The 27,819-nt window shown below is 41.8% G+C and overlaps 1 protein-coding gene across 16 annotated transcripts in view; it reads right to left on the bottom strand.

Annotated features, from left to right (window-relative positions):
- The window catches only part of PTK2 (protein tyrosine kinase 2), a 175,594-nt gene that overhangs the window by 54,015 nt on the left and 93,760 nt on the right, over positions 1-27,819 (bottom strand). For 8 of the 16 annotated variants that reach the window (XM_033155919.1, XM_033155920.1, XM_033155909.1 and 5 more), the window contains 10 exons: positions 25,440-25,502; positions 21,376-21,430; positions 19,455-19,595; positions 18,497-18,574; positions 17,631-17,738; positions 13,704-13,821; positions 11,963-11,993; positions 7,772-7,824; positions 2,776-2,859; positions 1,435-1,452 (listed from right to left, as the gene is read on the bottom strand). In XM_033155919.1, coding sequence (XP_033011810.1) covers positions 1,435-1,452; positions 2,776-2,859; positions 7,772-7,824; positions 11,963-11,993; positions 13,704-13,821; positions 17,631-17,738; positions 18,497-18,574; positions 19,455-19,595; positions 21,376-21,430; positions 25,440-25,502 — 749 coding nt within the window. The remainder of the gene's footprint in view (positions 1-1,434; positions 1,453-2,775; positions 2,860-7,771; positions 7,825-11,962; positions 11,994-13,703; positions 13,822-17,630; positions 17,739-18,496; positions 18,575-19,454; positions 19,596-21,375; positions 21,431-25,439; positions 25,503-27,819) is intronic. The other 8 variants (XM_033155912.1, XM_033155922.1, XM_033155918.1 and 5 more) reach the window with 2 other exon arrangements.

Genomic DNA, 27,819 nt, shown 5'->3' on the forward strand with positions numbered 1-27,819 from the left:
ACTCAGCAGTATGTCCTGTTGAATTCAATGGGGCTTACTCCTAGGTAAGTGGGGTTAGGATTGCAGATTTATTCATCAATAAGTAGGTTTAGCATAGTGGGAATAGGATGCTATCCTCACAATAGGATTATGGCTGAACATTGCGCAACCCTGAACATGTAGCATTACCCATATAAAAGCTTATTTTAAAAGCTATGGGCATACTTTCCCAATAAAGAGAAATAAAGCATGCTTTATCTGCTTGGTATTATTTTGCTTTCACTTTATTAATCTTACACAGTTTCACTCTGTGCAGAGGAAAACAATGCAGAAAGGATATAGCCAATTCTAGCAGCACATCTCTACAAGACACCCTGTCGAATGGGGCCACGTGGCTGCTTTTGCCTGGCATCATAATCAAAAGGATGTTTCCAAAACCAGACATCGCGACCCCTTCCTTGCATAGGTGCTGTTCTAGCGTAATGGAGAGCAAAGGAAGCCCCAACACTGCAGACCCTCTAAAAAGAATGATGTGTTCAGCATTTGAAGGATGATTAAGATGGCTACAGTATCTAAAGTCTCTCTCTCTCTCTCTCTCTGTGTGTGTGTGTGTGTGTGTGTGAGAGAGAGAGAGAGAGAGAGAGAGAGTACAACAGACCATTCCATTTCCCCCTGGTTATTTTACTTTTCTCTTTCACGAATTGGAGAATTCGTATTCACCCCAGGGAGACAAATTACTTGCACTGGAAAGAAAAACGTTTAGTTTTCTCTGATCCTGCTATTATGCTATAGCAAATATAAGCAATTCTTCATTTTGGAAGGCCTAGGAATTGCAGAGCCTTAATAGTGACTCAGGCACGTCAGGCAGTAGGGCCTAGCACCAGCAGATGGGGCCAGTTTTAAAGAAGCCGTCTAATGTAAAGAAATGCAGCTCTTCACTGGCTGCTGTTTAAGATATTGTTATTGAACTCTCAGTATTTCAGGTTCAGCGAGTACATTTGGGGTGTGCGTGGAAATTCTCCTTTTGGAATTAAGCTAGATAAGCAGTTGCACATCTAGTTTCCTGCTTGCTCTCCATAAATGCTAGTGTAATATCCCTCCCCCAGTTCCAGCTTCAGGCCACTGTGATGTCAAGACGTGAGGTAGGAAACACTAGATGTTTCTGAGAAGGGAAGGGAATGTAGATGCATAACTATCATTTGGAACAGCAGTCACATTTAACGTAAAGCCAACTTCAGCACTCATCTGAAGGGTTTAAAGACAAACAAACAAACAACTTATATAGCACTTTGTTCTGCGTGACACTGTGGAGTAGAAAGACATACAAGCCAGCCTTAGGACTACTTTGATTTTTTTAAAAAAATGACTTTAGCAGTAGATCAGCATAAGGGGCTGTAAAATGCATGTTAGTGACAGACAGACTGAAATAGGTATAGATATATAACCACATATTACCGTCCCCACTAATTTCATCTGTTGATCCGGGTGGCATGCAAAGAGAGAGAGAGAGAGAAATGCAGGGAAGGGGAGGGACAAAAGGGGAAAGAAATGGGAAGATATAGTATTAAAATCACAGGAAAGTCAAACAGAATAGCAAAATCTTATGCAGTCATCTTACATGCCTAGCTCAAAAGAGATCTGATAAAGGAAGAGGAAATTAAGGGAGCTCACTGGAATCCAGGGGTCTAATTCTTCACAGCATAGGACAAAATGCAAGCAAACAACATGGTGGTACAAATTTCAAGTACTTTTTTGGGGTAAGGAAACTTAAGCGGCTGTGCTTCATTACCAGTGGCATCAATTTGTTACAGGACAAGAAAGCAGAATAAAAGGAATGAGTAAGCCCAAGGGGCAAACCGGCCTGATGCTTACGAAAGTCTTGTCCTGTAATTTAGACATTCCCTTTTACTATTATTTAATGCTTGTATGAATTTGAGCTTGCAAAATCTGCTGCCATGTGATGCCACATTCTGAAACTACTAAATACAATCCACGTTCAGAATTTTAGTACTAACTACAGAAACAGATTCCTAACCAACCAGCTCAAAAGATAATGTGCTGCAAAGACCTGCTCATTAGAGGCATGGTGAAAGTTTGCCTTTCTTCACCCTTAACTCCCCACCAAAGCCCCATCTGTCAAGGACCAACACCCAGGGCTTGGGCACACTCTACATCCTCCCGGCCCGGGGCTAAAAGTAATCCTAGATTGGTGCAAGTCTTCCCCTCTCAGCCATGCTTTTGGTTCTCTTCCTTGAGCAAATTTCTTGCATTAGAGGATACTGGAGCCTCCCCCTGTCCAGCATGCTAACATGAAGGCAAATACCTGTCCCACAGTAAGAATCCTACAGTAGCAATGCCTGCATATGCCCTTAGACCTATGCACAGCATTACCACAATCACTTACTAACCTAAGTGACCTTAATACACTTTAATAGCTACTAATTTCTATGACATTAAACTGCATGCTATACCAGGGGTCCAAGAATATACTGGCCCAAATGGACCACCGAGTAAAAGATTTGCAGAGCTTCTTCACTTGCATTGCCCAATTGTTTTGCTTACACAGTTTACCACTTCCGTACAAAGGCGGCAGCATCGACACTTGTTAAAAATGTTTCCTGCGAGGTGTGCATGTGTGTGTTGGGGGGAAATGCTCTAAAATTTCAGCAGGATTATTCTTGGAACTCTGCTTCACAATTTTACTCCAACCTCAGGTGAACAAAACCGCAGCAGAGTTAGTATTGTTCAGCTTTCAGGTTAGTCAGGAAGCCTAAAGGCAGAGCAGTGCAGTAGTACCCTTAGGTGGCGACTCATGGGAACAGAAGACGAAAGGGAGAAAGTGCCTGGCTTTCTTTGCTTTATGTTGACAGTGATTGACTCCTTTACCAAGAAGCGGAAAATAAAAAGAAAGAAAAATTATTTGGACACAACGGAAGATTGACGCATCAGCACATCTGCAAGGAATGAACACCAGAATGTAAAAGTTAAAATGTTACATTTTTATCCTTTCAAGGGATAGTCAACTACATGAAATTTGTCTTTCCTTCCTTTCAGTGGGTATTATTACAGAAATGCATATTTTACTTCTACTTTGCTTTTTGAAAAGAAGTTTATCAAACAGGGACTGTTAAAGGCTCAACATCTGCAAGCTCTTGTTTACAGCAATGAGCAGAGCACGTCGTTTTGGTGTATGAACTGGCACAGATTACTAAACTGATAATTCCTAACAAATCTGGATATTCACATGACTGTGTGTATGAACATGGACACAATAACAACAAATGCAAATGTTTCACACATCATTAAGTAAAAGATAAGGAGTGAGAATATTTTCTTTTGCCCTAAAGAGGCAAAAACTTCTTTCTGTACAACCTGACTTCAGCTCCTGGGGTCTTTCTTCACCTCCAGCTTCTTATCCCTGGCCTTTATATAATAAGAACCATAAGCATATGCTGGAGCGTAACAAGGAGGTCTGCCAAATTCTTTTGGATCCACGAAAGTGGAGGATTGGACACTGATAATACAGAAATGGAAGGTGCATAGGAAACCTCTGAAAAAGTAGCAGTCCAGCAGACCAGTTAGACACATGCTTCCATTTCTCCTTCTAAACTCTGACAAATTATGTTTGGGAAAGGGTATGAGGAAAGGCTCTAGTGTATTTAAGTGTAAGCATAATGCAGTAGAACAGGGGCCACCACCCCCAACCCCCAGTTTCCATGATCACCAGTGTGGTGGCCTCCCACTTGGTGGAATGCCTTTCTCTCTGAGATGTCTGGCCTTGCCACTACATATATTTTGATGTCAGGACAAGACAGGCATTCTTGCACAAGCCTTTTGAGGTCGAATATCTTATATGGTTTAGCTGTATCATTCTCCATGCCTTGGAACCTGTTCTTCTACTTTGCTCTGTCTCCTGCACTCTGTTTAGCAGCATCACTCTTTCTGATTGAGGCAACCAAGAATGACAGGGGCCTCAATCAGCTCACAGGACAAAAATTGCAGTGGGCTATCAAAAAATCATGTGAGTGCTCTGCTCTCTTAGCTATCACAAGTAGACAGACTGAGCATGTTTCAAGCATGGTCAGCAGGGGGAAAAATTCCAGTAATCTCCAGAAACAGATGGCAGCTCAACATTTGCTTATCCTTCTTAAATCACTTCTAAGGACTGTGTGGTACTGAAGATGCAAAAATTCTTTCCCTATTCAGGGATACTAATATTCCCAACAGCAATGTGCATTTTTCTTTTAATTCATTCAGTGCCAGACAGGACCTGATTACCAAACTGATTCTATGCTTTTTAAAACCAGGTAGTCGACCATGCATTCCTTGGGCTTTCCTCTTGTTGCAAAAGGTTAGTCGTGGGACTGTATAATATATATGGTTTGCACAAGTGTCTTAAAACCAAGGCATCTGAGCAACTTGAATACAGTGGTACCTCTGGTTGCGAACACGATCTGTTCCGGGGTGCCGTTCACACCCTGAAAAGTCTGCAACCAGAGCGGCGCTTTTGTGCATGCGCGAAGCATGCAGAACGCTTCTGCACATGCGGCAAAACCCAGAAGTTCTTAATCTGAAAAAATGCAACCTGAAGCAACCGTAACCCAAGGTATGACTGTACACTAAAGGAGTAAGGCAATGTTTATTTACTGAAAGATTTATAAACTGCCATTCAGGACAATTGCTCTCATATGTAATTTCATAAAAAACATAATATTTAAAAACCAGCAAGTTAAAATAGAAGATGCTAAGCTGAATAATGGTTCTGCTCTATCCAAAGCAGCTCAAAACACTTTACTCATCCCTAAGGAGATGGGGGAATGGCAGGGAGCAACTTGATTAACATGTGTCGCTGTCTCCCCGTATGAGTAACTTTGGAGGGTAGTGCTGCTTGTGAATAAATGGCAGAAACCAGAAACAGAATTCCAGTATTTGATTATTATTATTTTCATCTAGATGCTTGGCATGTAGAGCCACACTGCTTCAGTGACAGATTTAGACATTCTAGTCCACTCCACTGTAGAAGTACCCTAAAAAGGAGGGTGGAAGGGACAGGAACATTTTGCTCTGTGGTGTGATTAATTTCTTTACGTCTTCATGTGTTGAATACCACACGCTATTAAGGCTGTGACTTACAAATTACACTGAGTGAACACACATAGCATTTCAAGGCCAAACGGTAAACACCACATGGAAACCAGGGCAATTCTGTGCATGCGCTTCCCCTTCAGTGATACTTTTGTTTGGTGACCTTGTTGTTTAAATGGCTGGCAGCTTTTGCAGAACTTCTAGAACGCTTGGATTCATACACGATAAAGAAGAGCAATGCTGATAAAATCAAAGGGTCTATAAAACCCTGCCTCGCTTTAAGTCTTTGGGCTACAAGACACTTTAAATATCAAATGACAGCTCTCATTCTGCTGTTTGGGATGGCATCACCACAGCTGGTTTTGCACATTAGACTTTGTGCTGTTAAAACTCTGCTAAGCTAGATAAGCCAACATTAATTGTGCATTGTGTACATCTGTTGCTTTCATTGTTCAGTGTCATTCAGATGTATTCATTGGGAAAGTGTGCCTCTTTTATGTGATTGCATGAAACACAACTTCCTTTGAAGCTAGTTGGTACATTTAGAGAAAAACCCAAAGAGACCATCTCCCCCTGAAAAATACTATGCCCAAACTACCATATAATTTTCACACTAACAATCTGTTTCTGAGGAATGAATTCAACACGACAACAGCCCATGCCAAAACCTGAAGGAACTATACTATGACTTGAAATTATTTTGTGCAAATAATGGTTAGTAGTAACAAAATCTGTATGAATAACCATTTGGACTGTATGAGTCATTAGAGCTGTCCCAATATTTCTACACAAACTGGGCTTTAATGGTTCATAACAAAGAGTTTAGAAACTGCAGCCCAATGGCTGAATTGTTAAGGATTTAAAAGTTATCCTTCTATGTTTTGGCCTGTGCTCCTTAGACTTTGCTACATTTAAGAATGCATCCAAGCTGCTCTAGTGAAGTGGTGATGGATTTCCCAGTTGGCTCTCCATTGTTGTAATAAGAGTTCTCTGTTTAAACAAGAAATTGGCCAATAGTTTCTTCAAGAATCAAGTGTAATTAAATCCAGCTGTGCAAGCCAATAAAAAGGTTGATGTGAAAAGCAGACTGACCAAAAGGAACAAAAAAAGAGCCAGAACAGAAAAAAAACATAATCTTGCATGTACAATCTCATGTCTAGATAATGGTACATAGAGCAATCAAACTTAGACTTCAGTTTGATGTGCATGTTGACACTATCCACCCAACTTCTCCATGTTATACAAACCATTATTCATGAACGTGTTGCATCTATAGATTTAATGTTTTTAAAGACTTGAGACCAACTTTGATGCTAACTTACAGAATTAGACCTTTTAATTCCTCACCATAGATGGAACAAATTCTCTCTCCTGATCCCTGTGTGTTTCCTTCCCTTCTCCTCTCAAAACAACAAGTAAACCAGGGGGTGGCTAATCTGGTTTGGCCTCAGGGTTGCATTTGCCCTTGGTCAACTCCTCCCCCACTCCTGGCTGCACTTGGAGCAACAAGTCACAAGACTTGGCTTGTTGTGTCATCTGAACCCAGGCTCATGTTTCTCTCTAAACAAACCACAAGGAGTAGCCAAGGCCTGTTCTTGGCTTACTGCTCCTGGTTTGTTTGGGGAGAGAAGTAGGGGAGGACTGTGTTCATGTTAAATCATGGTCTTCTTTTGTTATTTCCACAGCAATTTTAGCATGTACAATGCTTCTTGGGTTACAATAATTCTCTTATAGTAGCCACGTAGTGATTAACATTATATACACAGAGATTGAAGCAAATATGTGCAAACCGACAAAAGCAACAGAATAATAAATAAGGATAAAACTCATTATCACCGGCGCCTATTTGTCAAACCTATTTCCAAGTGGTGCAACCTGCCTAGAGCCTCCATGTGAATCCACTGCAATGCTAGGATTTTAACCCATGTCTAAATACAACACATTGCCTATTGGACTACAGCATCAGCCAAACAGTCCTAAGTTGTCCAGCCTCTGAATCTTCCCCTCTCAGCAAGGCTCACTACTTTATGTTCTGGTTTGAAAAGGATCCCAAAATAATCCCAGTATTTGGCAACTCCATGCAAACAAGGGAATTGCAGCAGATTAAAATGGAGCACTTATTATTAAGCCAGTAATTCACAGCTATATCAAGTTCTGTTGCTGATGACTAAATCCGTGTAGATATAGAGCACATGCACACATTTTATTAAAGGCAACAATATAAAATATTGGCGTTTTCATTGAGTTGTATATTCCCCCTCTATGGTAGCCCTTGCATACATGAATCATGATAGGCAGGGGTAGCCAACAGGATGCCTTCCAGTCAGGGGCTGGTCAGGGATAAAGGGAGTTGTAGTTCAGCAGTAACTGGAGGGCACCCAGTTGGCTACACCTGGTTGAAAAGTAACCTGCACATAAGCAATTCAATTATGTACTGTAATCACTTTTAAAATCAGCACAAATGTTGGTCAAATAATTAAAAAGTTTTTTAAAAAGAGTTTTGCAAAATCATCTAAGCTTCATATAAGCAGATGCCTTTGTTAAACAAAAAACAACAAAAAATCCCAGCACATCCTCCCCCTCCCAGCCTTCAATGATATTTTGTGAGGAAGTAAGCAAAGGCTTTAAAATATTTAGCAGCAGAGAAATATATATAAAATTACCGAAACAAAACTGTCTTCATAAACAAAGTTCCTGCGGATCCTACCTGATACAGAGACTGTATGCGACCGTATTCCTTGCTTCTCGTTGTTGGCCAGCCTGAAACACAAGAGTTCAAATCTGTGAATGCTGTACATTGTAGCTCAAGAGAATTCATTCTAACAGGGCACCTCCTGCAATTAGGAGGGCCAACCCATTTTCTACAGTGAAAAGTTTTGGAGGAGCAGAAAGTTGTCTCTACCATTATGAATCCACCGGGGGGGGGGGGAGAGTAGAGGGAATGCTATGAGGAGCCAATTTTAAACTTCACTCATCTTGACCAAGTCAGAAGAGAATAGCTTTGTAAAGAAACTGGGTTAACAAGCAAGAGTTTAATTTTGAATTGCTTCTAATCCTCATTTAGTGTTACCCCAATTCAACACTGTGTCTACTTCTTATATCTGAAAGAGGGCTATGTTGTCTCTTTATTACATGTCTTATTATCTCTCCTGTTAAGTATGTAGGACATATCCTTCTTAAATATTATTTCATCCCGGGGGGGGGGGGGGACTTTGTAGGCTTAGTGCAGCTAAGAATTTATCCATTATCAATCTATTAACTTCAGTGGTGGTTGTACATCAAGAGAGATTTAATCATGAAACAGTATGAACAATTCATAAACAGATTAAGTCTGCAATCTTTACATTTACTTGCAAGTAAGTCCCACTGAACTCAGTGAGACATTTCTGGGTAATCATGAGCAACAATGAACTACAAAACTGCAGCTACCAGTCTACAGTAAAGTAACACACACTATGCTAAAACCACTGTTTTATGACACAAAAATATATAACTGCAGAAATAAAAAACGAAGCACAGCAAAAGGAAGCCTCTTTAGATTTAGCATGCTGTGTAAAGGGAGTGTGGAGTTACAAGTGGCCTCACAGCATTTTGTGTGTGTGCTGCCAGAGGGAGGTGAGGGGCTCCTACATTTGCAGCAAGAGAAGTTAAAATATTCATTCTCCGGAGACCCGGGGGGGGGACGACAGAGAAGTTCTCTAAGCAGAACAGGATTTTATTACAACTTTAGTAACAACTACTTATATTGAAGCCTACCAGAATCTTTCAGTGGCTGATTGACCTGGTCTAGCTTGTGTAGAGAAGAGCATTTTGAGTCCTAAGTAAAATCTGGGTGGGGACAGCTTCAGATTATGGTACGCTACAACCACTGAGAAAACATGGAGTGGACTTTAAACATGAGAGACCCCTCCTTGCATAGCCTGCTAATTGAGGAGCACACATTAATACTTAAATGTTTTCTTTCAACTGGAGAACTGGCTGAGCATGTTGCTGGTCAAGAGAACTAAATTCTTTCCCAGCCTCTAGAAAGCCCAAATACAGAAGGGAAAGAACACCATAGCCATCACCTTTGTTACACAGGTCCACCCAGAGAGCTTTGCTTAGGATCCCTTCAGTCTGAAATCACCAAGCAAAGGGGGTGGAGAACCTCAGGTTGAGGAACCAAATGTGGCCCTCTAAAACCACAGGAACCAAAAGTGGCCCTAAGGACTCTCCCTAATCTATACTTCCTCCTAAGCCATTCCCCTTGCCCCCATACGGCTCACAGGTCATACTTTGCATCTTCCTCAAGTGCTTGTTCCTTGCAGGAATGTGCCCTTGAAAATGCTTCTTGTTTGCCTGGATGGAGGACAGAGACAGGCATGTGAGCATTTGTAGGAACTAGCCTACTGTGCAAAGGTAAAAGCTACCTTTGTTGCTCCACCCACTTCTGCCTCTGGTCCAGCCCACCACTGGCATGTGGGCCTTCGAAGGCTGCAGGCAGGGGTGTCGCTGGGGGGGGGTCGCCCCGGTTCCAGGGGAGGGGGGTGACTCTCAGCATGCCCACCCCACAACTCATAAGTTGCTTAAGTGCAGTAGCTGGCTTACACAGCACACACTTTGCTTTTTCCTTCCTGCTGGGAAGAACCACAGAAGCACAGCTCTGCCCAGCCAGGGCTCACCCAGCAGCCTGACACATTTCACCAGGGCACTGCCCTCTCAGGGGGCACAAAGGTGCCATCTTCAAGGGGTGACATTTGGCACCTCCACCTAGAGCCTCAAGCACAAGCCAGAGCAAATCCAGTGGCTTTGGGCTTAGGACTCACCACAGCACTGCAAAAGCATTAGCTGTGCTTGCTTTACTCAGTCCACCTGGACCTGGGGTACCATGCGCCAACACCCCTTCAAGTCACAGTGAGCGTTTTGCGCCCCCCCACAAATGAGGTGCCGCAAAGCATTGTGGGGGAATGCAAAACGCTCACTGTGACTTGAAGGGGTGGGGGGGGGTGTGACAAAAAAAATCTGCACCGGGTACCACTTGGGCTTGCTTCGCCTCTGGCTGCAGGGGTGAGAATATGTCACTAGTGCTGCAAAGGTTCCCTGCCTCATAACTACAACAACATTCAGAACTTTGCGGACAATAAAGACTAACGCTCTCAACAGGGTCTCTTTGTCATAGCACTTGCCTTGCAGAAACAACTGCCCTGTGAGATTTGCCTTAGCCCATCTCCACTGAGCTTTGGAAAATGCTGTAAAATATTTTCGGTTTAAGCTGTTTTTATACTGTCACTTAACAGGGCTACAGCCACTTGAGATATATATTAAGCACCTGGGATATACTGTATTTCAAAATAGAGCCAAGTGCAGCAAGGAGTTAAATCTGGCAGCCCATTGTGCTCTTGCCTGAGTCACCATCTGGCCATTACTCAACCCTGAAACCAAAAGCCTCAAACAATGTGCTGAGGATTCAGGCCCTGTTCGAGGGGGTAATGAGCCAAAATAAGGGCTCACACCCCTGCATGAGGCATATTTCAGCCATTTGGCTGAAGGTAAAGTTAAGCTCTCTTGCCTATTTAACAACATGCAATAGTTATAATCTACAAAGGCTATTTGCATTATCATGAATATGCTGCATTTTAGGACCACAAATAAATGGAGATGACCTATTTTGATTGAAATGAATATACCAAATCAGAACAAAAGGAGGCCTGAAAGGGAACAAGAAAAAGAAAGGTGGCAATAATAATAGAGCTATTCTGGGGAAATTTTGCATCATCATTTCTACCAATGTTCTAAATCTATTGCGATATTAACTTGCCTGGTGCCATCATTATAAATCTGTAGGCACCAAGCAAAAACTTTCTTCTATAACCAGGCCTTGGGCCTTTAACGATCTGGGACCTTAGTGTATGGGATGTTTTTAATGTATTTCTGTTTCCTCTAGGTTTTAATGTATATATGATGGGGATATTTTTTTTTGGCTCTCTTGGGTTGTCCTGTTACAGATAAAGCAACTAACATGTTTAATAGATGGATGGAAGGAAGGAAGGAAGGAAGGAAGGAAGGAAGGAAGGAAGGAAGGAAGGAAATTTGGATTCTATATCATTTGGGGTTTATTTTTTTTACTCTAGTTTACAGAAATAGTGCTTTGTGCATGCACACACATGTCCCCAGGTAAAATAAAGCTATCATAATGTGAGATGGTTGGACAGTGTTCTCGAAGCTACTAACATGAGTTTGGCCAAACTGCGAGAGGCAGTGAAGGATAGGCGTGCCTGGCGTGCTCTGGTCCAGGGGGTCACGAAGAGTCAGACACGACTGAACGACTGAACAACAACAATGTGGGGAAGGGATACACACCCACCCACCAGGGATAGTTGCCAGGCTGGAGAGGGGAGGGATTACAACTTTTTAACCCCACAATCTGAACAGCATTGTATGCATTCATAATATTCTGATTAATTTAATGAAATATTTCACTTAATGGTTCTTCTATGGAATAAAATATAGTACAGGAAAGTCTATTGCCCTAATTTAGCTCACACACAAAGCTGCCTTCACATGTCACACCTCACGCACATGTCAAGAGACTTCAAACTCCACCTATCAAGCAAAGCACTTATTCCATCACTAAATTACTGTCAGGTGTGCATTTGAGTTTCCCAAAGGCATTTGATTTTAATCCAGCGGCAGTTTGGTCACAAAGAGATATGGAGGCCACAAGAACCCACAATGCCACTTGCCATCCTTACGATGCTACAAGAGTTATCCAGGTGTATTTGAGTTACATGGTGAATAAAAACTAATGGAACCAAACAATAGCTGGTTAACTTCATTTAAAGTATTTAACTGTACAACCCCCAAATTAATACATGTCAAAGTATTATTTAACTTCTGAAAATAAAATATTAAGACTTACTTTGGTATGGACGGTAAAGCTCTTTCACCTTCTGCATGAAGCGGAAAAAAGACAGTCAATGTGAAATGCTCTTAAAGTATATGCGTAAAATATATTTCACAAGTAGGAAAACTGCTAATTTAACCTAATACTATCTTCAAATTCTAGGAGGAAGTTTTACAATATCACATTTTCCCTAATAGCCTTAGATAAAGCTTCCAAATGCCCCTCAAGGTACAAGGATCTTATAATGAAACTTTGGATACATGTGGAAAGGGAAAATATTCAGAAAAACTCTCTGACACACTACTTTTGTGTCAGAAGGGTCAAAGCTACAGGAAAATTGCTCACTGTTTTCTGAGCAACTGAATTTTTACCCTTTGTGTCAACTTTTAACTATTCTTTCACTTTCCCAAGCAATTTTTAGAACATCTGCAGAAGTCCAATATACAGGAAGCAAGAGACTAGAAACTGAAAGTAAAATACAGTGGTACCTCTGGTTGCGAAGGGGATCCGTTCCGGAGCCCCATTCGCAACCTGAGCAGTGTGTATCCTGAAGTGCAGCATCTGCGCATGTGCACGACATGATTCGGCACTTCTGTGCATGCACGAACTGCCAAACCCGGAAGCCACCAGTTCTGGTTACTTCTGGTGGGTTCAGCGCGTTGGTATCCTGTGACGAACACAACCTGCAGCGATTGTAACCAGAGGTATGACTGTATTACAAAATTCAAGTAATCAATGAAAAAGCCCCTAAACCATGACTGCATTATTCTACACTATTAGTGTTAAGATATCAAAATCAGACTTGAATAATTTCCCTCGCTCAGTACTATCTGCAATTTAAATTTGATTATAGATTATCTATCTATCAGATATGGGGTACTGAAGTATAAACAGTCAGCACAAAATAAGCTAGACTCTCTGCAGATAACCTCTTTTGTGCTCAGTGCAACAAGGCAAAAACAATTCCTGGACTTGCCTACATTTAAACAACTATTTTATTTTTGCACTAATTTTTTTTTAAATTATTCTATGATTCTATGAGTCTAGGAGTTTTCAAATCTCAGTGTTTGAGTCTAAAATTTCTTAGAGCATGCCAAAGCTCATGTTACCAAAAACATCAGAAATGTTTTACCAAAAACGTCAGAATTGGAGAGATGCAAATTAAAATCCATCATGCTACATAGCGTATCAAGTGAAGTTAGGCTGCTCATTATGTCTCAGCCTAACCTACTTCACAAGATTGTTGTGAATAATAAAGGGGGGAAAGAAGCACAGGTGCCACCCTGATTTTTGTAGAGGAAGAATAGAATAAATAATAAAAACATGTATGATGTAATGGATAATATGAGTGTCTAAAAAGGAAAGCTGTCTTCCTATAGAACATACATGATCCAAACAAAGTATGATGGACCACATAGGGAGAGACAGTTAAGTTTGTGTGCAACCAAGAAATATTTCACTACTAATTTAGAATACAAACTAGCTGACAGTTTTGGAATATGACTAAGTTATGGTTTTGCCATCTATAAAATTACTTATATAATAGTAGCTGTTGGAATTGGCATCTCAGACGCTTGTTAACATTTTGCTATTAGTTGCATACCCCTTGGCTGCAGAAACAACACGGATTTCCCCTAGTAAACAAGAGAAATGATCTCCAGGCTAGGGTTCCACCCCCCCCCCCCAAGCTAAATGACACCAAACCTGGCTAGACTACATAATACAAGTTATCTACAAAAAAAAAAAATTATCTCACCTTTCTGAGGTCTGATGATGAAAGACTGTGTAGCACCGTTGACCAGCCGGCAATAGCCATCGATCAAGTCTGCCATGTTCTCTGCAATGGTTAAGGACGGTGCTGTCACTGTCAGAGGCTAGAGAGAAAGAGAGCGAGAAAACAGGGCACCAAACAAAGAGGCATTATTTGCAGACACAAACATTTAGTAGAACAGCTGAGCTGTTATGTCAGAGAAGAGCATGCAACTTAAAAACAGAAAATAGGGGGGAAAGTGAGTAAATGATTAAAAAGGTCCCAGTTGTTACACCCTAAAGCCTTTCACATGGGAGCGGCCCCATGGATGATGTTAACATGAGAGCTGGCACGACCACAATGACAAATGCCACTTTCTAATGCCAGTCCGCATGAATAAAGCAGCATATTTTTTTCAGCTGCCAACAAGTCCCATCTCTCTGCCGGAAAGCAGTGCATCTCCATGTGGCCAAATCAGCTCATAAGTTGCTTTCTCTGTCTGGCTGCCTTCATGGGTTACTCCGCATGTAGGATTTTCATCTGTATCTCAGAATGTGTAAGATTAGGACTGTAATTATTTGGCTTGAACCAAAAACATACTAGGTATCAGCAATATTCATGAGGCAGTGGGAGGAGAATTCAGAAACAATTCACCTTTTGATAAGAAAGGCTTTTCATTGACAGCTCCTCACCTTTGGAATGCCATAGGGAGGCCCAGTGCAGTGACTACTTAACTATCTTTTAGGCACCAGGCAAAGACATTTTCTCAGGGCTTTTAGCAAAAGGTAGTTTTGCTGCTTTTCTTTAAAAGCAAACCAACTTGAAGCAGTTTTGATTTTACTATCTATTTTAATAGATTGCTGAAATATTTCACAGTGTTGTCTTAGTTTCTATGCTTTATTGCAGGGGTCTGCAACCTTTAAGACACAAAGAGCCACTTGGACCCGTTTCCAAAGGGGGAAAAAACAACTGGGAGCCGCAAAACCCTTGTGACATTTAAAACAAATATAACGCTGCGTATATTGTTTCTTACCTTAATGCAATAATAATAAATAACGTATAGGAGCCAATGCAAAGTATAATTAGTAAAAACAACAAGAATAAGTTATTACTTTTTTGCATTGACTCAGGGGCGTATCCAGGATCAAAACTAGGGGGGGGGGGCAAGCCATGGTCGTTCAGGTTGTGACATTTCAGCATGGAAAGGCGAATGAAACCAAAATTTTAGGGAAATTATATATAATTATAGCAGTGCTTTATTACAGTAGTTATTACAATTATTTGCTTGGTTTTTTAAAATTTTTATTCTAGTTACATGTCTTATACCAGGGGTGGCCAACTCCCAAGAAACTGTGATCTACTTTCAGCAGTGATCTACCCCCGTTTTTTTCAGCTCAAAGTTGTTTTTTGGGGGGTGTGGTGGGTGGGAGAGAGGGCTTCCCCCTCTGAGATAGGTTGGCAAGCGAACTAATAAAGAAAGAAAAAGGGGGGGTGGGAATGGAAAAGTGGGGTGGAAAAATATAAATTGGGGGTGGGGTGGGGTGGGGAGAATATCTATTAAAAATATGTAGTAGTTTAAAAAATAAAAATAAAGGGGAAAAATCTTTTTCTTCTTTTTCCTTTTTTTGAAAACAAAAACAAAAGGGGGGATAGAGGGAGAAAAGGGTAATAATAAAAATTCAAATAGAGTGGCTGCAGCAGCTGTGGGGGGGGGGTTGTTTGTTTTTCGTTTGTTTGTTTGTTTTAAAAATGGGATTTCTCCCCTTGGATTAAAAAAGGAGGGGAGGAAGAAAAAGAGAGGGGGGTGGGAGAGCAAGGCAAAAAGCCAAAAAGCAAAAAACAGGTTTTTTGGGGGGGGGGGGGAATCACGCCAGGCACTGCAGCGCGCCGGCCTCGGGGCTCCGGGCCCCCGAGCCACCCTTGGGGCCGTCTTGAGCATGTACACCGCCCGCAGCGAGCGCTGGCGAAGCACCGGTTGGCGGAGGTTTCAGAAGCAGCCCGGACGTTTTCACCGCTGCCGCCCCAAAGCAGCTCTACTTCATCCTGTCGGCGACCATCACCGCCCTCCCATCACGGCGACACCTGGCCCGCCTGCTCCGCCCTCCGCGCGGCAGCTTTGAAAAGGATTCCGCCCGACAGGGGCCGCTCCAATCGCCGCCGCCACCTCCCGCAGCCTTTATTATCCCGACTCTTTTCTCTCTCTCTCTCTCTCGATAACTCGCAAAGCCCAGCTCCTTCTTCTCCCCGCCCTAACGCCACCCTCATTGGCATGTTCCCCTCAAACAGGAACAGGCATCCCGGCGGCTCATTGGCCGGACGAAGCATCGCTCTCCCGTGCCCGCCTCCTGCCTTCATCCTCAGTGGCTACCTCGGCGGTAAGGCCCCGGCTCCGAGCCTATGCGCCAAGGCGGGCGATCTGTCCTGCCAATTGGCACGCCGAGGTGGTAAAAGCTCAGCCCTCCCCACACGCTTATTGGTGTGAAGAAGTCGCTTCCTCTCTCTGGGAGTGGTCAAGGTGGACATCAATCTTGGGTCTGTCCTCGGGAACCCCGAGAGGGCTGAGAAAGACCGCCCAGCTGTTCAACGTTGATGCGGATTATTCATGGTTTTTTTGGCCCTTTTATTTGCCGATAACCATTTAATTATTATTGAAAGGGCATTGAAAGGGGGCATGCCGGAGCCGCGGGAGACCTGTCAGAGAGCCGCAGGTTGCTGACCCCCGCTTTATTGCATTACAGACAACCCCCATTTCGCCCAGAAGTGGCAGGAAAAGGGGGCAGAACAAGGGGGGCAGGCTATGTGTGCTGCCATCGTGTGTGATGACCTGGAATGTGCACACACACACACACACACACAGGGGTTGTCTGTAATTTATCAATTGTATTTTTATTGTTCTTGCTACTTGTTACATGCACCAACATAAATTAATGCTAAAGGTGTGGAATATAAATTCTGTGAAGCAAATAATAAACAAGCAGAGATCAAACTTGATTGGCAATTGTTATCTGGAATAAAATAACAATGAATAACCAAAGAAGTGCATGCAGTTTGGGTTTTAACTAGAAATGCAATGTCTCTTATTTAACCCTAGAATACTTGCTTATCAATTGTGTGCATAATTCATTCAGTTTAAGAAAAATATTAAGCACAAAATATACCAATTTTCACCAAGTATAATTGATGAAGGTTTATGGTACCAACTAAAGAGCTGTTCTGTATGCTTCCATGTATCAATAGTTTCAAAAGCAAGATTCTGCAAGTCACACCTTTTTTTCTGGATTGCACTGTGTGCATTGTGCAGGTTTCTTGGGTAGTAACATCTCCCAAAGCAGAGAAATGCACCCATGTTTTATGACTTAACTGTTCATTTCTGTGTTCTCACTCTTCTCCACTGTTTTCCTGATTACGTCCAACATAACAGCTAGGTCAGGGAAGAGTCATTCTCAGGTTCAAAACTCCATACATGGTTTCCCACATTGACCTGTCTAACCACAAATATGTAGTGCTCACACACTCCAAAGGGTAGCAGTTTCTGTCAAACACACTATAATAAGGAGCACCCACAGAAGGCAGTAATGGCTTTCCACTGCAACCATCACCATGGGGTTTCTGCAAAAGGAACAGCAGAACTGTAGCATGGGCATGTGGTCCAGTACAATTGGCAAGGCAGACATAATCTCAGCCACTCTGAATCCAAGAATCCTGAAAGAATAGCACTATGGCAGGTACCTCACTGCAGGTAGGACTCAACTATACATCATTCTTAGCCTTATTAATGCAGAGGGCTGCAGTCTCAGGACAAAGTATGAGGCAACGATCCAAATTTTTACATTGTCCTGGGAGAGACACCCACCTCTGTTTATGAAGTATTGAGAAAGTACAATAAGGAATTAGGTCTCATTGCCTGCCCATGCAACAGAAAACTCTGCCTACCTCTGGTGCTCCAGCAATTTTCATTTGTAGCACTCCTTTCCTGTCCTTATCTTCGCTAGTTGAATACTGAATGGTCTGAACTTGATGGAAGTCTGCCAGGTGAGTAAGCTACAGAAAAGTATGGGGTAGAGTGAAAGCATCAGTAACAGCAAGTACTACAGATCACCCGACCATCCTTAAACACTTACCACTATCCTCCTGAAGTTTACCATATTCTGTCAACTTCTTTTCATTTTTAATAGAGCCTCAGAGCAATGTCACAAGCTCTGCCCAGGGAAAGGGAAGAGAGCAAAATGATGGCAACTCTTGGCCTAAAGCACTATGGAGCAGTATGAACTACTGGCAGAGAGCCCAAATGGAAACTGACTTGAGATCTCCTATGAGGAGAGGAGGGTGCAGGGAAGCGTAATCAGCACAGCATTTGTTTGTTTTGCTTTCTGTATGTCAAGTTTCCTGAAATCTAAGAAGCCTGGTTTGGGGTTGGTGGTGGTGGTGGTGAACACAATATAATGGAAAGAAAAACCCTAGGGTTCAATTTAAGCAGAAGTTATGGAAGAGTGTCAATATCATATTCTATTTCCAGTCTTCAGGAGAGGATGCTTACGTAGCTAACTCATCAAGTACAAGAAAGAGATACCTAAGGAGAAGCCCAAGATTTGCAGAAGTACAGCATATTTAGGGAGAATCCCTATAACCAGTCCAATAAGGGCAGACTGACTGTGGTTTGTTTGTTTTTAGGGGTGAAACAGATGGGAGCAGCAGAGTTTTGCTTGAAAATCTTACTTGAGATTAACCTCCACCTAAATATTCATTTACACCTCCCACTCCAAGGCATGTTAATACAGATGGTGGATAAGCAGACTTACATTGGAACCCTTGTCTGTAAGGTAGCTGATTCCTTCTTCTGGACCAATGGCCAGCTCGACCGAAATTATCCAGCTTGACTTTTATATTAACAGAAGTGGTGATGATTTGGAAAGAAAATTGACAAAATAAATTGGGTAAATACCATCAAATTTACTACACAACTTCCATCTTTACAGGTTTATCATTGTTTCCTGGCATTATGTAAAATAACTCATACAAAAAGCAGGCAGGGGCGAGTTCAATTTTAGACACAGCGGTAATGTGACTCATAGAAACTGAGTGGAGTCTTCAATCCTCAAATTCAAAAATGATTCTTAAAAATGTGTATAACTGTATTATATGGTTGGTGATTAGCTGGATATAACAAACACATTTACCAAACTCTTGTTCTCCCTCCCCTGCTCCCTAAAAAAAAACCACTACTTCTGGCCTGGTTTGAACACCTCTGTCCTGGATTGAACATAATAGTGAATCACAATTAACGTATCTGGTAGATAATCCATTAAACCTTGGTATATTACAACAGAGAATAGAGAAAAACACCAGCAAGAAAAAGCAGCCAAGCCTTGAAAGGTATCTGAAGAAGTGTGCATGCACATGAAAGCTCATACCAAGAACAAACTTAGTTGGTCTTTAAGGTGCTACTGGAAGTATTTTTTTATTTTTTATTTTGTTTCGACTATGGCAGACCAACATGGCTACGTTCTGACACTCTTCCGTACCTTTTGGGTAGTGACAGTTCCATAAGGAGAATGTCCAGGTTCACCCATAACACTAAACCATGGTTAACACTAATGTTCATGCAACAAGAACATGCCTTGGTCAACAAGCAACCTTTAACCATAGTCAACAAATGATAGTTAAGCTGCTGACCATAGTTTAATAAACCATGACCTGCCTACAAATAACCCTGATTATTTTGTAATATGCCCTAGCACCTGCATGTAGCATACTTACACCCAGAGCACACTTGAAGCATTCCTTGTCAAATCTGTATACTGGTGAGAGGATCTCGAAGAATTTCAAAATACTTTCTTCTCTATTGAGGTTGGCATACTGTCGAAACGTTTGCTGGATCATTTTTCGTAGGTTTTTGGCCTAGGTAACAAAACAGATATCACTGTAAGGTCCTGCTGGCAAGAGTGAATATTAAATTCCATCCATCACCACAAGGTTGGAAACATCTGCCCAATAAACTGAGGTGGGGGAGGAGAAACAAACATTCACAATTCTGAAGCAGAAAGAAGCTTTGTGGAGCATGAATAATGTACAGCTGTTTACCACCTTGCATCTTATAAAGAAAAACAATGCAAATCTCTTTAACAGGTGCTGTTGCAGAAGAAAAGTTGAAACAAATTTAATTACTCCTTAATGTTAAAAGGCAATCTGAGTATTATGATGCACCTGAACCAAGTGTCATTGTTTGGGGTTTGATCTTATTTACTAAACCAATATTAAGTGAAGACAAAAACAGCAGGCGGCTTCCTCTCAGTCTCATACATTCACATTCAGAGTATTTACTCTACCCTCAAGTAGTTATTGCCCAGAAGCCTGTGACATTCGGAAATTGTACAGAACTGGGAAGAACAAATTAAATAAACCCATTCAGGCTCCTAGTAATCCACACACTCTTTTCCTTGAGGCTCACAAACTGAATGCTTAATAATCTATTATAGAATTTTGCTCGGTATTGACATCAGGCTAATTAACTTCGAGTTTCCCAGACTTGATTTTTTCCCTTTTTGAAGAAAGGGGTAGCATTCGCCCATCTCCAGTCTTCTTGCAACTCATGTGATCTCCAAGAATTCTCAATTAATAGTCACTGGTTCTGAAACATCTGCGAGCTACTCCAACACCCTTGGAGGCAATTCATCCAGCCCTCGAAACTTGAACTCCTTCAACGTAGCTAGGTGCTCTTCAACAGCTTCCTTACCTATCCTTAGGTTGAACACAATTCATCTTATTAGAGAAGAAAGAGGTGAAATAGGAAACGAGTAATTCTACCCTCTCTTCATCTTTGGTTAATAATTCCTTAAACAGAAGGCCTAACCGCTTCTTTGTCCTTCTACTTTATCTAAACATAACCAAAGAAGCCCTTTCTCAAGTCTCAGCTCTTTCAAGATTTCAGCCTTCCTGATACCTTCTAGATACCTGATACCTTCCTGATACCTTACATATGTAAGCTACTCATTGTACTCATCCTTCTGCCTCCTGTACATATCCTTTCCAAAATCTCAGCTCATCAGCATTAGCTCTCTGTGCGGTCACACAGACTTATTTAGATGTCTTTTTCCTCCTAACTGGAATAGTTTGCCATTGTGCCTTCAGTATTCCATACTTCCCAATATCCCATCCCTCTTCTCTTGAGTTCTTTTCTCCCTCAGAATTTGTAGCCATTGCTAGAAATTCCTCAAATCTGCTTTCCAAAAATCCAGGTTACCTGTCCAGCTATGTCCAGTTTACACATACATTGTTATCACAAATTCCAAGGTAACACAGTCATTTTCACCCCAAGGTTCTTGCCATGTGTACTTGCCAGCTGGTCTCAGTTGGTAAGAATTAGATAGATAAAGAATAGCAGATCCCTTTATTCCCTCCTCCACCTCCTGAGAGATGAAACTGACAGCAAAAGAAGTCAGGAATTAGTTCAATATGCCTATGTCTTTTTTTGCTTGTACTGAGTAAAGCACCACATTCCCTTCGGCCATTTTCAAGACTGTAAGCCCCAGGGGTTACTTGTCCTCTCATGTGTTTTGAAATGCCATGAAATGGGCAGTACTAAATAAATATATAAATTTACACTTTGAGGGTCAGGAGATGGAATGACCAACACACACCATGCAACTACTTCCAACATCTGAATAGAACATAAAATTACCTTTACTGAATCCAACAAACTCTTCGGAAAAAATCTTTTTAAGCCCACATCTTTCCTGAAATAGTCAAAGCAATAGTTAGTCATGTTTATGAGAAGTGTTGTACTTGTACAGGATTTTGTGATTGATCAAACAAATACATTACCCTAATACAGATTACCCTAATACATTACCCTAATACAGATATGGACTGAAAGAAGATCAAACCTATCCATTCTTAGGGAAATCAGCCCTGAGTGCTCACTGGAAGGACAGATCCTGAAGTTGAGGCTCCAGTACTTTGGCCACCTTATGAGAAGAGAAGACTCCCTAGAAAAGACCCTGATGTTGGGAAAGATGGAGGGCACAAGGAGAAGGGGACGACAGAGGATGAGATGGTTGGACAGTGTTCTTGAAGCTACTAACATGAGTTTGGCCAAACTGCGAGAGACAGTGGAGGATAGGCGTGCCTGGCGTGCTCTGGTCCATGGGGTCACGAAGAGTCGGACACGACTCAACGACTGAACAACAACAACAGCAACAATACAGATTTTGGGATTTGTGTGCCTTGTTCATGTAAATCAACAATAAAAGCATGAGGAAATGTGCAGGTGTGTGTGTGTGTGTGTGTGTACACATGCATGCTAATACAAATCAAAGAAGAATTCATTAAAAAACTGTCAACAATTAAAAAAAATCTTTTCAACATTGTTTATATATCATTTTAAACAGTTCTTTTATAAACTTCTAGTTGTGAAGCAGACTACTAAGAAAACAAAACAAACCCCCTCTTTCAGTTCCAAAACATTTAACAATTTCCTTATTTACTGTATCTATAAAACAAATACACCAAGCAGAAGCAACATGTAGTGGTAACAGGCAAAACAGGCAAAACAAACTTCCACTTGGTGACTATATTTGAAGCTTTGTGACAATAGCCCAATCTGCTAATCTCTAAATGTGAAAACTAATGTGCAAGATCATCAGCAATCATTTAAGTGGCAAATGTACTGGATGTATATATATATATACAAACTAAGGGAAGGTTCCCCTTTATCATTCATATATATGTATATGTTCACACACACACAAACTGACACATATATCTCCCCCTCTCCCTTTGACCTTTTGCCTAATTTTATTCTGAATAGTGGCCCCAAACTTGAGATGTTTCAGGGATCACTACCTAATGCACAACTGGATGTGGACTCATTTCTATAGAGGTTGTATTCAGAGATGTCAGGTGCACAAAGCCAGCTACCATTTAGTGGAATCATTTGCATTTGATTGTAGGCCTCTTTAAAAAAGAAAAGAAAAAAAGACCCTGCTAAAAATCTTTCCCCAAAACATATAAGATTAACGGCAGCAGAACATTCTCCTTTGCAGCTACAAGCACAAGTGTCTGCAGGGATGCTAAACTGGGGAAGAACGTGATAAAACATTCATAAATATTAAGTCCTTTGATGTATTTCTTCTCAGATGCAAACTGCATGCAGTTTATCTTCCTATGTAGGATTAGATAAATCCGACAGTCTACATGACATGCAAGAGCACTCCAAGAGGGACTGCACTGCACATCTTGGAAATATTTACAAAGAAAATATCTCACATTACTGCCACCTTAATGTTATTACAGTACATGGTTTCCGTGTATTGGTATGGACAATATTTTACAGATTTCTAACAGTTTTTGCATCATTCTTAACAGCTTTCAAGCTCTGCTTGTAGAGATATCTGGCTGCCTATGAGCTTGCCTTACTGCAGGAGCTCACTGATAAAACATAACAAATAATTATTTAACAAACAAATAAATATTATTTGTTTTTGGTTGGCCTGTGAGAACAGGATGCTGGACTAGATGGGCCACTAGCCTGATCTACTCTAGTTCTCCAATCTGTTAAGGTCATCTTGAATCCCAATTCTGCTTCTACAGCATTAGCTACCTCTCCAAGTTTGATGTTGTCAGGGAACTGTCCCTGGCTCAGCGCAGGGTGGTGGAAGGGCTCTTGGGATGTTACAGAGAGCCCCGGCCCCACCTGATCAGCAGCACCTCCTCTTCCAGTGGAGGAAACAGCGAGGTCTTCAGCAGGGAGGGGCAGGCAGCTCCGGGTCTTGAGAGCAGAGGCTCTGGGGATGTTGGAGAGACCCTGCACTCTCCTCCCGCAGCGGGCAAGGGAGACATGCCATTTCCGGCGCCCCAAGTGCACAGAGGGATGAAACGCAAGGAGGGGAGGCGGAGATTTGGGATACCGAAACTCTTATGTTGGGGTCACAGCCAGAAGGGGCCACTCACGGATTCTGCTAGTGACTGATACAGACATGAACTTGTAGCTCTGCACTGTAAATAGCATGCACAATAAACCTGCTAAAAAACGGTTTGGAGTCTTGCCTGGTTACTCGCGAGCAACCACCCCACGGACCTTACAGATGTCATCTGCAAATTTGATGAGCATCCCCTCAATTCCCTTATCCAAGGTGTTTATAAAGGTGTTAAACAACAACGGCCACAGGACAGACCCTGCAGCACCCCACTTGTCACTTTTTCCAGGATGATGTGGAACCGTTAGTGAGCACTCTTTGTGTTTGGTCAGTCAACCAGCTACAAATCCACCTAACAGTTACCTAGTCCAGTCCACATTTTCCCAGTTTCTCTGCAATAATATTATGGGGGACTTTGTCAAAAGTCTTACTGAAATCAAGATACACTGTGTCCAATGCATTCCCCTGATCCACCATAAAAAAATGAAATTAGATTTGTCTGCCATTACTTGTTTTTCATAAACCCATGCTGGGTATTAGAAATCACAGCATCCTTTTCCAAGTGTTCAGAGATGTACTGTTTAATTATCTACTCTAGGACTTTTCCTGGTATCGATGTCAAGCTGACAGGTCAGTTGTTGTTGTTGTTGCCGCTGCCGCCACTGCTGCTGCTATTATTATCTACTAAGTTTCTATACTGTCCTTCATCCAAGGGTCACAGGGTGGTTTACAATATTAACCCACCCCAAAAAACCCAATAACAAACAAAAACAACAATCCCCCCTCTCTCCTCCAGTCACCCTCTTAAATTAGATATCAATATCAAAATGAGCTTGTTAAGGAATAATCAGATTAGGAATAATCAGGACAAAACAGTGGACACTGAAGGCATACCTAACTCTACAGACTTTGAAAGGTTGGTGGTTCTTCCATTTATATAGCACTTCTAATGTTGCAATTGTCATTGCCTTCTGCTTTCATAACAGGTCCTCCAAACCCTCAAATAGAATTGAAGCTGAATGTTGCCCATCTGTTTTACACTTATACCCTCTCGCGCCTTTCTGCTTTCTATTGGGGAAGTCTTTTCACTTCCTAGAAAACCTGCTAATGCACTTAGCCACTAAGTTCATGAAAACAAAACTGCCCTTTAATGGGCTGTAGCAATGCCAATTGTCTTTTTGGAATCGGATGCAAAGCTCCTCAAGCTCTCTGTTGAAATTTGGCTAGAAGCCACATTTTCACAGTTTGCCTAGGTCAATATTCCAGCTTTTAATGATGAGTAACTCAAGTTTGGAGCACATGCTGGGCAATTTGTGATTTTGCTAACTTCATTGTAACTTAGTACAGGGGAAAGGAAAGAAAGGGAAAACAAAGCCACCGATTATATAATTCCAGAATCTGCTAAGTAATTAAAGACTCTAAGTAATTTAGTCCCGTGACTGATTAATCTAATCACAAACAGAAAATCCATTTTATACAAAGCACTGCTAAATCTGTAGTACTAGACCGGCTGATCCCAGATGCATTAACAGAATGCAGATGATTGAAACCACTATGATACTGCATATCAGCAGGTTTAAACTATGAAGAATCCAATTTGTCTTGGTCAGACAGAAGCTGATGAGCTCTTGCCTCCTCAATAGGTCCAGAGGTCTGAAATTTATTAGGTTTTACGATTTCCCATTTTATCTTAATTAAAGCAGTAACAGCAGACTTTGTACCATGGCCTCCCTGTGAAGAGTGGCAGCAATGCAGCTTCTAATGGAACTTATCCTCTTTCTCCTAAGCAAGAGACAACTCAGGCCTGGAACTGAAATGATATACTTACTCTAATACTTCATAGTTTGACTTCTTATCTAATGCGTTGCCTCTCATCTCCCAGTATGATCTCCTGAAATCAGCACACACAAAACAAAAACACCTTGAGTAAATACTTGTCTGGGCAAGCACAAGATAAGCCACCAGCGCATATAATAGTATCTCAGCAACTTGACTAATAGAAACCTACTGCTGTTTACACTATAAACATGCAAGAGCTGAATTTGTAATAATAATGCTACTAAATCCTCTCCGCAGATTAAGGGAGTCACAGCATACACACTTAGCATACCCCAATCACCTGAGGAGCATTTTCAAGGTGTGATATCACAACTGTGCCCATCATTAATCCCAGGACAAACCCAAAACACTGCTACAGGTGCCCTGTTTGTGACTTACAGGCATCTGTGACCCACCTTTTATTGCCATAACATCAAACAACAGAATATGCTTTCCATGAAGTGACTCGAATAGTTATCTATGAGATAGTAATTTTAAAGACAATAAACTTATTCTATTTAATTTTTTCTAAGAATTTTAACCATTCTACTTGCATTGTACAGTAGTACCTCAGGTTACAGACGCTTCAGGTTACAGACACTTCAGGTTACAGACTCCACCAACCCAGAAATAATGCTTCAGGTTAAGAACTTTGCTTCAGGATAAGAACAGAAAGTAGTAATGTATGGAAGTGAGAGCTGGACCATAAAGAAGGCTGATCGCCGTAGAATTGATGCTTTTGAATTATGGTGCTGGAGGAGACTCTTGAGAGTCCCATGGACTGCAAGAAGATCAAACCTATCCATTCTCAAAGAAATCAGCCCTGAGTACTCACTAGAAGGACAGATCCTGAAGTTGAGGCTCCAGTCCTTTGGTCACCTCATGAGAAGAGAAGAATCCCTAGAAAAGACCCTGATGTTGGGAAAGATGGAGGGCACAAGGAGAAGGGGACGACAGAGGATGAGATGGTTGGACAGTGTTCTCGAAGCTACTAACATGAGTTTGGCCAAACTGCGAGAGGCAGTGAAGGATAGGTGTGCCTGGCGTGCTCTGGTCCATGGGGTCACGAAGAGTCGGACACGACTGAACGACTGAACAACAACAAAAACAACAACAACAAGAACAGAAATCGTGCTCTGGCGGCGCAGCGGCAGCAGGAGGTCCCATTAGCTAAAGTGGTGCTTCGGGTTAAGAACAGTTTCAGGTTAAGAACGGACCTCTGGAACGAATTAAGTACGTAACCAGAGGTACCACTGTACATTGATCTAAGGTGTATGTATAGTGGAAAAACATAGCACCATCCTCCTGCAGCTGAATCCCTGTGTTATGGGAGAGGCATATTGGAGCTTCCGAATCCTATCAAATTAACTCAAGCCAGCACTTCAATATATACGGCTCTTCAAAGTGCTGAATGTCCAGCCTCTGACCACTGGAAACCTTACTCATTTTTGTTGTTGTGCTTTTCACTTTTAAGTTTGTTTTGTTATACATCTGCAATCACAAGGGCTTGTGATTCAAAAAGATCAAGTTCCTTGTCTCAAACCATATTATATGCTTGTGATGAAAATTTAAATCCTCAGCCACCTTTCCACCCAAACATTTCTTTAAACCTGCAATTTTGACGGTGCTGAGCTGCCGTGTACCAGCTATCATTATTCTTGGCCAGCAAGAGCATTTGCAATAATGGTATAATTCAAAATAACTGCTCAACATTTGCTTTTCTCTCCTTATTACTCTGTCGCTTGATTTACCACTAATTTCTTATTGATTGTTACTTTTTCTGAGTCTTGCTGTGCAAGACAATAGCAGAACTAAAGCAACTGTCTCAACAAAAAGACCTTGAACAACAGTGATATGCTTGGGGAATTTTCATCAGCTATTGTTCCGAAATCTCTCTTGTCTCTCTCTCTTTATAATCTGGAAGAGTTTATTAACATGCTAAAAATTATTGTGCTTTGTAAAATAGGAGGAGACTACAAAATGCTGTTTAGGGTTGGTATCCCAGCAGGACTGGGTTGGGCTGGGCTTAGGCTGAGCCCTTCATGGCTCCAGCCCTCGTGCGTGTTCTAGAGCCTTCCTGGTGTGATATTGGGCTTCTCCTCAGTTTCACAGCATTCAGCTGAAGAGGAAACATAAGTGAGGTGTGACAGTGGTGGGGGGAAATGCGTATAGAGCAACTCTCCAGCCACAGGCTTCCCAGCCCTTTCTGAGGGTGGCAGGGATTAAACCTGGACCTTTTGTATGCAAAGTATGCACTGTCCCACTGAGCTGCAGCCCTTTCCTACATTTCCACAATTCTATACAGTGGATGCCTGGGTTGCGAACGTGATCTGTGTGGGAGGCACGTTTGCAACCCACAGCGTTCGTAACCCGCAGCACTGCGTCTGACG

This window comes from Lacerta agilis, chromosome 7, assembly GCF_009819535.1.
Source record: "Lacerta agilis isolate rLacAgi1 chromosome 7, rLacAgi1.pri, whole genome shotgun sequence".
Taxonomy (NCBI): domain Eukaryota; kingdom Metazoa; phylum Chordata; class Lepidosauria; order Squamata; family Lacertidae; genus Lacerta; species Lacerta agilis.